Genomic DNA, 13,679 nt, shown 5'->3' on the forward strand with positions numbered 1-13,679 from the left:
TCAGTGTACAGGGCCCCGCTTGTCCTCGGAGGACAAGCAGGCCCTGTACACTGAAGACACATGGGGCTCTGTACACTGAGGACAAGCGGGGCTCCGTACCTGAGGAAAAAGGGGTTCCGTACCTAAGGACAAGTGGGCCCTGTACGAGCGAGCAGGGCGGCGGGCACACAGTGAGCTCCGACGTGGGCGCTGTGACGTGACCTCCGACGTGGCCACGGTGACATGACCTCACGTGCCGCGGCGCCACGCTGGAGTTCAAAGCGCATCTCCCAGGCAGCCACTGCGGCTATCTTACAGGGCTGGCGTGGCTGTTTGGGAAATGGCAAACAGCAGCCAGCAGCACCGTTCTCCGGGTCCGGGTGTGTGCCGGGCCCAGGTCCAGGTGTGTGCCGGGCAATTAGATAACATTTTTATTTTATTTAATGTGGCAGGCGGCGGACAGCGGGCCCTTTCCCCCGTCCGGGCCTTCGCACGAGGGACGAATGGACCGGCCTGTCGGTCCGCCCCTGGATATGAGGACAGGAAATGAGGATGGGATATGAGGTCGGTATATGAGTTCGGGATATGAGGAAGGAATATGAGGATGCGATATGAGGACAGGATATAAGCCTGGGAAATGAGGTCAGGATATGAGAAGGGGATATAAACTCGGGATATGAGGGTGGATTATGAAGAAGGGATATAAGGTTGGGATAAGAGGTTGGCATATGAGGAAGGGATATGAGGATGAAATATGAAGAAGGGATATATGGCTGGGATATGAGGTCAGGATATGAGGATGGGATAAAAACTCAGGATATGGGGACAGAATATGAAGAAGGGATATGAGATTGGCATATGAGGACAGGATATGAGGACAAGAGAACCATTGTTGCTTTTCCTCTCCCACAAGGTAGAAAGACCGGGCAACCCCAGGTACCCTGCCAGTCAATAATGATTATGACTTCACACACATCATCAAAGTGTCCTGGGTTCTTTTTCATTATTCTATATCATTACATAAGGAATTAAATATTTTATGGGAGGTTTGAATAGAACAGACCACAGAATTTCAAATGGTGTTAGGTTTCTTACTAGGTGCATTATGTATTACACTAATGCCAAGAAGAAAGTGCCAAAAAATCCATTTAATCTTGAATTACAGCTACGGTACATGAATTAGGCAAAAGCAAAATCGTGTCAGCAGTAAATCTATGACAGAATCCATTCTTGTTTTAATTCAGATTTATGGGACATTTTAGCATTTTTATTGGAGTAATGAATCATGTCATAAATAGTTGAACAAGACCTTTAACGTGTTTTGGTTAAAGCTTTCATTAGAGAATCATGAGACAGATATAAATTGCAATCTGTAGTATTGAGCTGCTAAGGTTCGGAGAGTCTATTGAAAATATGGCCATAAAAATTAATCTTCATTTTTATTATTATTATTAATGTTTTATACATACAGATATGTAATCCAATTAGTTATACAAGAAAGAGAGTTTTTTTTATTTTTTATCTAGCATTGCAGCATATCTATTTCTCATCCAAATCTGACTTTTTTAAATTTCCCATGGTATATTTTTCGGTCCCAAGAGAGTGTGAGATTTCATAGAACATACAGTGAAATCTCCTTGAGAAGACACAATCCCATCTAGACCAAATTTTTATGGAAACTTCCCCTTTATAAAAAAAGACCATCCTCTTATCAAACCAAAGACCACTTTTTCGAGTGAATTATTCAGTGAAAACTTCTGTGATAAGATTATACATTGGAATTATATCCCCTCTGAATCAGCTGGATGTGGATCCACTCTGTGCTATCTTCGGCTGCAATAACGGGAGCTATAACGGACGTTAGAGGAATCCCATTGAAGTGAATGGGATCCTCTTTTCCCGTCATAACTCCGGTTAGGCTCCGTTACAATAACGGACGTTAAAGGCGGTCAAAGTGAAGAAAAAAATTATTTACGTCCGCTTGTAACGGAGCAACTTTCACAGTGTGAAAGTAGCGTACGAGGAGGAGGAAACTTATCAGTGATATCAACGGTGATCTGCTAATTTAGTAGGGGACAAGAGTAGGGAGTCTGTCAGTGGTGAGGAAAGGAGCCATTTTGAGGACTAGGAATGAGGGATAGAGCTATGCTGGAAAGTTAAACAGATTTGTAAATGACTTCTATTAAAAAATCTTAATCCTTCCAATAGTTATTAGCTTCTGAAGTTGAGTTGTTCTTTTCTGTCTAACTGCTCTCTGATGACTGCTCTCTGATGGGGATATTCTCCCATCATGCACAGCTCCCGGGACGTGACATCATCATTGAGCAGTTAGACAGAAAACATCAGAAGCTAATAACTATTGGAAGGATTAAGATTTTTTAATAGAAGTCATTTACAAATCTGTTTAACTTTCCGGAGCCAGCTGATATATATAAAAAAAAGTTTTGCCTGGAATACCCCTTTAAGTACCAGCTCACCAGGACGTACATTTACGTCCTGCGTCGTTAAGGGGTTAAACATCCTGCTCCTGGATCAACATCATGGTAAAGTATGATTTATCTGTCAGGGCTTAGCTGTTTAACTCTCAGGCTGTGAGATTGTTGATATTGGGCCATCCCTAAACTCTACTATGTTTTTGGTCGACATACAAGTAACTAGCTCTCCAGCTGTTCGGAAGTTATGCTGGAACATACATATCCACATATATACATACATATGTAAAGTTTAAATTATGTATATATATATATATATATATATATATATATATATATAGAACGAAGCAATGGTGCAGCACTCCGATTTCAATCAAAAAATAGTGTATTTATTCACCACATCTCAAAAATACAGCAACGTTTCAGCTCAACAATAGAGCCTTTCTCAAGCCTGAAGGCTTGAGAAAGGCTCTATTGTTGAGCTGAAACGTTGCTGTATTTTTGAGATGTGGTGAATAAATACACTATTTTTTGATTGAAATCGGAGTGCTGCACCATTGCTTTGTTCTAGTATCTGGTTGGCCGTGATCGGGCCTGGGATGCTTGGCACCCACTACATTTTTTCTGGGTTGTGCTGCAAATATTTTTTGTATATATATATATATATATATATATATATATATATATATCACCCTGCTCCAAATGATTATGCTAATTCTATTTAAGTGTCACAAAGATTAAATATTTTGTTTTTCAGTTCAACTCATGGATACATTGTGTCTCAGGCACTTTTGATCACGGAGAACAATCTCGGACACCTGTGATAATTAGATTGCCAGGTGAGCCCAATTTAACATAATTAAGCAGACACCATTTTCAAGCAATATGGGTAAGAAAAAAGATCTCTTGTCTTCCGAAAAGAGTGAAATAGTTCAAAACCTTGGACAAGGTATGAAAACATTAGATATTTCATGAAAACTTAAGCGAGATCATATCATTATTAAGAGATTTGTGGCTGATTCAGAGCACAGACGGGTTTGTGCAGATAAAGGCAAATTTCTGCCAGATCCATGCATCGGATCAAGAGAGCAGCTGCTAAAATACCATTACGTAGCAGCAAAGAGATATTTGAAACTGCTGGTGCCTGTGGAATCCCACGGACATCAAGGTGAGGAGTCCTCCAGAGTCTTGCAATTGTACAGAAACCTTCTATTCGGCCACCACTAACCAATGCTCATAAGCAGAAACAGCTGCATTGGACAGAGAAATACATGAAGACTAATTTTCAAACAGTCCTGTTCACTGATCAATGCAGTGCAACCCTGGATGGTCCAGATGGAGGGAGTAGTGGATGGTTTGTGGACGACCACCCTCTTCCAACAAGGCTGCAATGTCAGCAAGGTGGTGGTGGAGTCATGTTTTGGGCCAGAATCATGGAAAGAGAGCTGGTCGGCCCCATTAGGGTCCCCGAAGGTGTAAAGATGACCTCTGCAAAGTATGTGGAGTTTCTGACTGAACTCTTTCGTCCCTGGTACAGAAGGGAGAACTATGCTGTCTGTAAAAAAAATATCTTCATGCATGACAATGCACCATCTCATGCTGCAAAGAATACCTATGCATCAATGGCTGCTATGGGGATAAAAGGAGAGAAAGTCATGGTGTGGCCTCCATCCTCCCCTGACCTCAATCCTATTGAGAACCTGTGGAGCATCTTCAAGCAAAAGATCTATGAGGATGGGAGGCAGTTTACATTCAAACAGCAGCTCTGGGAGGCTATTCTGACATCTTGCAAACAAATTCAAGCAGAAAATGTCCAAAAATTCACAAGTTCAATGGATGCAAGGCTTGTGAAGCTGCTATCAAATAAGGGGTCCTATGTTAAAATGTAACGTGACCTGTAAAAGTTTGATTGAAATATCTTTTGATTTCAGTAAATATGCTGCAAACACAATGACAATTTCAAGTTCTTTACAACCTATAAAGTGTTTTGAAACTTACTGGCCCTCATTTACTATTGCAAACCCGACATGTTTTGTTGGGTTGTGCACCAGATTCTGTCGCATGGCGCCAGAAATTCTGTCTGCGCCAGATTTTGTGCCAAAATTTAAAAAACCCCAACTAACGCTCAATTTTGCTAAGAAAACCCGCAAAAGGGGCGTGACCACCAGGGAAAGGAGGCGTGGTCACTGAAAAAGGGGCGTGTTCCCAAATTTTTCACAAAAGCCCAACATATTTACTAAGGTTTCCACAGAAAATGTGGTGGATTTGAGATGAGGAAAACCAGACAGATCAGAGCAGGTGTAAAAAAGAAAAGTGTAGAGAAAGTGGAAAATGTAGGGAAACCTTAGTAAATACCGTGGAAAATAAATTGTAGGGAATTAAAACCCACAAAGAAACTTACACAACACTCTTAGTAAATAAGGGCCACTGTGCGCAATAATTTCAAACAGTGCATTGTAAGCTTTTTATGTTTAAAAAAAATACTGTTATCATTAGGAGATTTGTTCAATAACATTTGAATTGTGCTCTTACTAGTTGATAACATGAGAATTATGCTGACTATTATTTACATAAATTATTTAGATAAATGAGAAAAATATAATTTGCATAATAATTTGGAACAAGGTGTATATATAATTTTTTTAAATTAAATAACTAAAATAAAAAATATCTTACTGATTCCCTATCACTGCTGTTTTGACACTTACCAGGCTCAGACTATTTTGATAAGTTGCCTGATGAAAGGATTAAGAGGCATTTCCTGTGTGTAAAGATCTGACCAGGAAGTGGAGCTACTGGTGAGTGTCAGATGGTGACAGGGGATTGGTGGGGTGAGTAATCCTTATTTTTATTAGTTTTTTTAACATAGTCTTTCCTTTCAAAAAAATGTTTTCCTGCCAGACATCCCCTTTAATTCTTGTTACCTATGACCATTAAAATTCCCTTAATTGAGTGAATTAAATTGAGTAAATTTGTAGTTGCTAACAATGCTTCCATAATGTATTGTATTGAATCATGCATGTTGATTCTTAAATACAGTGACCCCCCCGACCTACGATGGCCCTGACATACGATAATTTCAACATACGATCGCCTCTCAGAGGCGATCGTATGTTGAAGGCAGTATCAACATATGATGCTTTTGTATGTCGGGGCTATTGAATAAATGGCTATACGGCAGCGCAGACTGCTTCAGCTGCCACCGGATAGCCATTTACGGTGCCCCGTGTGCTCCGGCAATGGTCTCCTACCTGTCCTCGGGGCTCAGGTTCCTGTCCACAGGGATGGTGAGGATATAAAGTTAGAAAGTGTCCTCTGCTGGCCCAGTAAGTAATCCCCTGGGAGGGGAGCTATACTCACCTATTCTTGTCTTCTCAGCTGTAATCACACCCCCTCAACGTCCACTTCATCGCCACTTCCTTGCTCTGTTCAGTCTGCTATGGGAGGATAGCGGTGACGAGGGCTATCAATCACACGGAGGGGGCATGATTACAGCACAGCTGATGGGACTAGGTAGGGGAGACTTACGAACTTCATATCCTTACCACCCATGCGGGCAGAAACATCCCCCGGGGATGGTGAGGAAGAAGATTTTACCATATATAATGCATTGCCTTGCGTTATGTATATGGTAAAATCTGATGGCAGGTTCCCTTTAACTATCACTGTCTAACTGGTAGATCCCCCCATATAACCATTTTTACTTTCTCCCCCTCGACATCGACTTTAAGAGACTGACCAATATACTGTACATAGTGGACTTGAAAATATCTGACATGCGAAATCTGGTATGGCTAAGGGGGTCTTCTTAAAGAGGTGAACAGTAGAGATGGCTGACAGACCAATGTATCCACTGGCTTAAACAATGTCCACAAATAGCAAAATGAGAGGGAAAAAAAGAAGGGGATACCTGCTCTCAGTGCTGCAGTCTCTTTCGTCATTCCTCGCAGTTAAGAGCTGTCTTATGGACTCGCCTCTCAAGATTTCCCTCCTCGGCAGCTTATCACTGTATAGTTTATCTCTGCCGCTGCCCATCCACAATGAAGCTCCAGCCTATGTCACTCGAAGATTAATAGCTCAGCTCCAAATCAAACCCTCCTTAGAGTCCTGCTGTGTTACCAAATTTAGGCTCATAAATGTTTACGTTTAGCTTTGGTTCTTTTCATACGAGTCCGATAGAGGTGTATGTCCGGGGAATTCTCTGACCAACGCCACTGAGGGGAATCCATCATACATAGGCTCCAAGATTACAAAGCATACTATGGTTAATGGTTCGTCCTGAATGCCTCTGTAGGGAATTACATAGCGGGCTGAGCTGTTTAATACAGAGAGTAAGTGACGACCAAAGCTGAACGGAGGCCAAAAGCACAGGTACAGCCTTATGACCTCCATCTGGTGAATGGAAGCCTATGGAGCCTGTTTGGCATATACCATATGCCGTGAGCTTTCTTGAGAAATATGGCAAACCACTTAATAAACAAAAAATACAATGTACAAGGGGGCGTTCAAAAAGTTTGCCAAAATTCCATTATGTGAACATAGTCTAAAGCAGCTATTTCACAGCACAAAAAAAAAACTTGAACTTAAGTGGTCGTTTGGTCATATACACATGACAGTACCTGTCATATCACAGAAAAAAATAATGCTGACATATGTGACTCACTATCTTCTGTATTTAGCTTACAAATACCTCCTGTTCTGCTTCTCACTCATTCTGACATCCACTGCTCAGGAAGGGGTGTGTCCGAGGCAAGCACTGAGCCCGCCCTCACTCACCATGCATTCACCTTCTCCCTAAATCTGCTGTGCTGGGTCTATTCCTTCAATCACTGCAGGCTGCTCTGTAACCCCCTCCTCTCTGTTTTCATGCTGCAGTCTGATAGGACAGGAGTGAGCTCTAGTGTTGGGCGTGAATATTCGCATTTCGAATTTTTATCGCGAATATCGCAAATTCGCGAATTTCACGAATATTCCAAATATATTCGCTATATATTCGAAATTACGAATATTCACTTTTTTCCGCATATGCGCATATTTGCATATGTGAATATTCGCATATTCCTTCTTTTCACTTGTGGGCCAATTAGAATGATGAAAATCCACTTGTCAGAGGTTATCAACAACATCCCTAGCAACCAATAGTGAGCACAGAGGAGCGCTAGTCCCACCCTCACTTCCTGGCCTTTGTACCAGCCTGTGCTTCAGCTGGGACAAAGATGATGCTGCAGCCTGACATGATTATGTTCTGGATTGTATAGGGACCCCTAGTGGTCTTTTTTTATAAGCCGTGATTTCTATAAAAAGGAGAACATTTTTTTTACTAAGTATATTACAAAGGTTCATGTTTTGCCAAGATGTACAACATACAAAAAGTTTTTCTTTATTCTGATTTATTCTGATGCCCATTTAAGGCCCATTTAAGGCTGAAAAGAGGGACAAACAGCTGAGACAACCCCCTTTAACCTTAGAGAGAGACAGACACTGGTGGCATATCTCCAGGATATTCTAGCCCTGTCAATCACGCTAATAAAATGGCAGCGGCATGACGGAAAAAGGAATGCCAAAGATAACCCCTGTATATGATCATTTTCTGGCAGCTTACTGCCGCCACAAGAGGGGACCTTAATTTATTCAATGGGAGCTGCGTGAATACATTTGTGGCCAACTTGCCCTAACGGGGTCTGCCAACAGACACACTGAGCGCAATTTTATCACACGAATAAAAAAAGAGATTGAGGATTAACCCTTGATGCACTGATACATTAATTTATTCTGTTTGCTATATTATAGCTTGCTTATTATTTTTTATTCATTACTGAGGGGCCTACTAAACGGGATGAGTATTTAACTCAGGGAGAGCTCACCACTCCTGGTGTAATGAGCTGATTTGCATATTCCCCTACCCAGAATGCCTGCGGAGTGCTTAGTGGCCCTTGAAAGCTCCATGACACCAGGAGTGGTGAACTCTCCCTGAGTTAAATACTCATCCCGTATCTATCTATCTATCTATCTATCTATCTAATCTTATCTAATCTTATCTAATCAATCTAATCAATCTAATCAATCTAATCTATCTAATCTATCTATTCCATCTAATCTATCTATCCCGTATTTATCGGGGTATACCGCGCACCGGGACGCGACCCAGGCAACAGGTAATTATGCCACCGGGGATGGGGGGAGGCGACGGGGCAGCGGCGCCGGCAATGGGTGCCGCTGCCCCTGCCCCTTCTCTCCCCCTGGCTATCGGCGCCGGCACCAATAGTTAGGGGGACAGAACGGGCAGCGGCGCCGATAGCCAGGGGGAGAGAAGGGTCGGCAGCAGGGCTCTAGACCCCAGGAAAGGCAGGGGGAGAGAAGCGGGCAGCGACGGCCTCTCTCCCGCCGCCTTTCCTGGGGGTGTATCGGCGTATAACACGCACATAGACTTTAGGCTAAAAATTTTTGCCTAAAAAGTGCGTGTTATACGCCGATAAATACGGTATATATATATAGTTAACACTATGCTAATGTTTTCTTTTATGTTGCTTTTATTTGAATCATAGTCTCCTCTGATGATAAAGCAATGATGGACGCCGCTCTGTATCTTACTCTCTCTGTCCTGCGGTCAGCCCCATTAGATGACTACATGACTGATGACTGCTCCTAGATAAACATCTGTCACCGCGCACCAGGAGCTATTATTTCCCCATCATTTGCAATACAAATCCTCCATACTCCTGCGCTGTACGATCTATCATCTTAGCATCGCCATCATGCCAGGAGAAGACCTTCAGCATGAAGACATATAGGCTGCTCTCTCCATATAATACTGACACTTTTTTTTTGTGTACTTTGATAGGACGAGGGAGTTTTCGTCTAGCGCAAAACTTCAACTACATGAATAACGTTCCGCCTCAAGTAAGCTAACCTCTATAACAGTATTTCCCAAGGTGCCTCCAGCTATGGCAAAACTACAACTCCCAGCATGCCCGGACAGCCGAAGGCTGTCCGGACATGCTGGGAGTTGTAGTTTTGCCACAGCTGGAGGCACCCTGGTTGGGAAACACTGTCATTTTGTGACTTTTCAGTAAAAATGACACATTGGGGAAGATTTATCAAAACCCGTCCAGAGGAAAAGTTGCTGAGTTGCCCATAGCAACCAATCAGATCGCTTCTTTCATTTTGCAGAGTCCTTTTTTGAAAATGAAAGAAGCGATCTGATTGGTTGCTAGGGGCAACTCAGCAACTTTTCCTCTGGACAGGTTTTGAAAATCTCCCCTTTATCTTTATTCTGTAGTTTAATAGGATTATGTGGTGCCTTGGGGGGGGGGGGGGGTGTATGGCAGTTGGGGCGTTGCTGTGAGGTATATCACGGTTATAATTAACTCTTGCCAGTCGTGACGCCAGGGTGAGGGTTAAATGCTGTATGGCTTGGCCTGTCGCCACCCTTCCCAAGAGCGATAGGTAGATGCAGAATAAAGTATTGTCCACAACCAGAGTAAACTTTACTGAAGATTTTATGTAACACGCGTATACAGGAACAGTCTTTATAACAGAGTCTATATACAGCTTAGATGAGATTGACGTATGGTTGGGACTTTTGTAAGTTCTTCAGCTTAGTAGTATTTAGTATGCGCAGATCCGCTGGATTTAGGGTTATGTTTAGGTCCAGGGTATCGCTAGCATAAACGGGGAAGTTGTAAGAACTCACTGTTTCGTTTCAGGTCAAGGCCGGCAGGCTGTGGCCTAGTAGCAGTCGTTGTAAGTTGCGGAGGTCCTACCTCATGAAGTGTCAGCAACCCAAGAGTAAAGAGATGCTGCTTGCATTGCAGCGCAGGAACAAGAGAGCGTCTATTGGCTGCAGCTCCCTTATTTGAGCAGAGGCTGGCCATTTTTGGATTGGTCCACACCATCTGTCAATCAGCTTTACAAGGCATTGGGGTAATCACCTGACTCACGAACCTCCAAAGGTCCTTTTACCTACCATAGAGACTAAACCACAGTCACATGACCCCCAGGCCCTGCGACGCTATGCAAGGTAAGTATACACTTTCTATACAGTATTTACATTTATTTTAGAAATATATTAACTATATGAGGGGTGACTAGGAGATGACCAAAGAAGCGGAACCCCACAGTTACTAGGAACTCTGACTTTGGGGACCCCTAACCAAGGTACGGTATGCAATACGGTAGTGGGACACCACAATTAAAATGATACCCAATTTACATAGGCTTTGCTTTATTTTACTACTTTAAAAAAATGATTGGGGAGATTCATCAGAACCTGTGCAGAGGAAAAGTTGACCAGATGCCCATAGCAACCAATCAGATCGCTTCTTTCACTTTTTAAAGGCCTCTGTAAACATTAAAGAAGCCATCGGATTGGTTGCTATGGGCAACTGGTCAACTTTCTTCTCTGCACAGATTTTGATAAATCTCCCCATATAACTTTTTGTACGAAAATTGGCATGCTTAAAATTGTCCTCTTCTGACCCTAAAAACACTTTTAATTTTCTATATACAGTGCTTTATAAGGGAAAAAAATTTTGTGCCATGATCTGTAGTCTTTTTCTGTATCATTTTTCTTTTGATTGGACTTTTTGATCGCTTTTTATACATTTTATTCTGGGATATGAAGTTACCAAAATATCGCAATTCTGGTATTTTAATTATGTTTATGCCATTGACAAATTCAGTTTAAATAACAGTGCATGTTAACAGTTCGGATATTCCCACATGTAGGGATACCACATGTGTTACATTACATTTTTTTTATTTTATTATTATTATTATTATTAAGGAAGGGGCTTACTCACATTTATTACCTAATTTTTAAAATATTTTGTTTGCTACAGTATCTTTTAGTCCCCATAGGAGACTATTGCATATAATCCTTAGATTGTATACACTGACCAATGCAGTGCCATAGAACAGTATTGATCAGTGTTATCGACGCTCCATTGGTATAGGCTGCTGAGGCTTCCTGCACTAATGGAGCTCCGTTTGGATGGGATGGATGCTCGGTGCCTCTGCTCTCCCCAGGAGCTGTGTCGACCACAGCATGAAGCGGAGGTCAACACGCCCCCTCCATGCATCTGTGGTGTCCCGGTACCGTATTGCATACCGTACCTTGTATGGTGGTCCCCAAAGTCAGAGTTACTACGTTCAGGTAGGGTTCCCCCAGGTGGGACAGCCCTAGTCGCCTCCTTCTACTCTAATTCTATAATGTTTATATGTACATATTTAATCATGTATATTTAATATAATGTATAGTATACTTACCTTGTTAGCGTTGCAGGACCTTCGGTCATGTGACCATGTTGATTCCTCTATGGTATGTTGGAGGACCTTTGGACATCCTTGGGTCACATGTTTACCCGTAATTCTATGTAAAGGTGATTGACAGAAGAATTGGACCAATTAGCTCTAGTCCAGCCCCTGCCCATATAAGGGAGCTGCAGCCAATTATCGCTCTAGTGGATGCCGGACTAGCAGGACGGATCTGCGCAACTTTCAAAAGACAAGCTAGGCCAGAAAACCTACCGGCCTCAGCCTAAACTAAACCATGAGTTCTAAACTAATCCCCACTAAAGCTAGCGTGACTACTGGACCGCTACTAAAACCCCTAAATCCAGTGGAACAGCGCATATCAGTCTACGGACTCTAAAATGCTTAAGGTTCCAACCACTGTCAATCTATAAGAGACTTTGCATGTATAGAGACTGTTCCGGTTATGAAGCTTGCATAAAATCTTCAGTAAAAGTTCCAACTGTTTTTAGCAAACTCTCCGGTTGTGGACATTCAATTATTCTATACCTCCCTATCACTCTTGGGAAGTGTGGCAGTAGGACAAGCATTACAGAGGAGCCCTCACCCTGGCATCATGAATAGAAAGGGTTAACCAGACACCCTTTAGTAACCGCACAGCTACACTCCCTACACCCAACTCCCCCAGGCTATCACACATCTCTATGGGAGAGCCGAGGATACAACATTCATGTATCTCAAGCTCTCCCATAGGGATGAATGGAGGGGGCATGTTGACCCCAGCTTCGTGCGGGGGTGGACAGTCTACTTGCACAGAGTAGAGATCTCAATGCGCAAGGAGAGCAGGGCGCCGGGCAGGAGATCGTAGGGGGGTCCCAATGGTCGGACCCCCACGATCAGACACTTCTCTCCTATCCTTTGGATTGGGGATAAATTGTTCTACACTACAGTGCCCCTTTAAATCTTAGATATAACCTTTAATTTTAAGAATATTATAATAAATACCAAATAAAAAAGAAAAATTGCTTACTGTTTTAATACATACAATGGGCGAAGGCAAACGTGGAAATATTCATGACGATATAAGGCAGCAAACGACATCTCGTAGGAGGAGCAGACGGAGAATTAATATCTTAGTGTAATTAGACTTACACATAATTAAAAAACCCTTCTCTTTATATAATCTTATTTTCCACTAATATAATCATGAAAATGAAGCTTCTCGGCGGGAATGGAATTATTACACAATGAGACTGTAATAACATGGAGAAAATTACGGCGGCTGCACATGGACGTTTTGGGGTTTTTAACAAAATGATTAATATTACAATAATATTAAATTAAGTTTTGTAGTAATGAGGGAAATAGTTACAGCTGGTACTGCCCTCGGCTCTCTGTGCTTGTGTTTAACTATATCGGTAAAGGTCTCTCTATTGATAAACTACAACTCCCAGCATGCCCGGACAGCCGTTGGCTGTCCGGGCATGCTGGGAGTTGTAATTTTTCAACAGCTGGAGGCACCCTGGTTGGAAAACACTGGTATACAGGCAGTTATTTCTAAAAATAAATAAAGAATAAACCTTCTATTTGTCATGGACAGACACCAAAAACAAAAAAACAAAAAAAATAATGCACCAAGAAGTAGTTGTTGGACTCAAATGAAACTTTATATGTGTGAATGTAAAGATGATGATATATGTAAGTGATTACAATATTATGAATCATTAAGAATTGTATTAACTAAATATGCTAGTTAAACATGTGTGACTGCTTCCCGACATATGGCGTATATTTATGTTGTGTGCACGCTTGGGTACTACGAAGCAAGTGCGGTGATTCAGCTCACTCCAAAAACGGAGAGTGATGGCTGTTATCACTGGGGCCCCCTGCGATCTCCTGTATGGAGTCCCAGTTATCCCTGGGAGTGGTGTGTCACGACCCCCACACGAACCAAGGGCCGCCACTTCACCTCCATATAGCTCTATGGGAGAGCCGTTGAGGCCCCCGCTCCGTGCG

General features: G+C 42.3%; 1 protein-coding gene across 6 annotated transcripts in view; it reads right to left on the reverse strand.

Moving 5' to 3' along the window:
- Positions 1-13,679, reverse strand: part of TRPC6 (transient receptor potential cation channel subfamily C member 6) — a 227,461-nt gene that overhangs the window by 104,122 nt on the left and 109,660 nt on the right. The window contains exon 1 of one of the 6 annotated variants that reach the window (XM_056561534.1): positions 10,175-10,272. The exons of 4 other annotated variants lie outside the window; for them this stretch is intronic. In XM_056561534.1, coding sequence (XP_056417509.1) covers positions 10,175-10,179 — 5 coding nt within the window. In that variant the 5' untranslated portion in view covers positions 10,180-10,272. Of the gene's footprint in view, positions 1-10,104; positions 10,273-13,679 lie in introns of those variants that run through there. One more of the 6 variants, XM_056561535.1, reaches the window with a different exon arrangement.

This window comes from Hyla sarda, chromosome 2 (assembly GCF_029499605.1).
Source record: "Hyla sarda isolate aHylSar1 chromosome 2, aHylSar1.hap1, whole genome shotgun sequence".
Taxonomy (NCBI): domain Eukaryota; kingdom Metazoa; phylum Chordata; class Amphibia; order Anura; family Hylidae; genus Hyla; species Hyla sarda.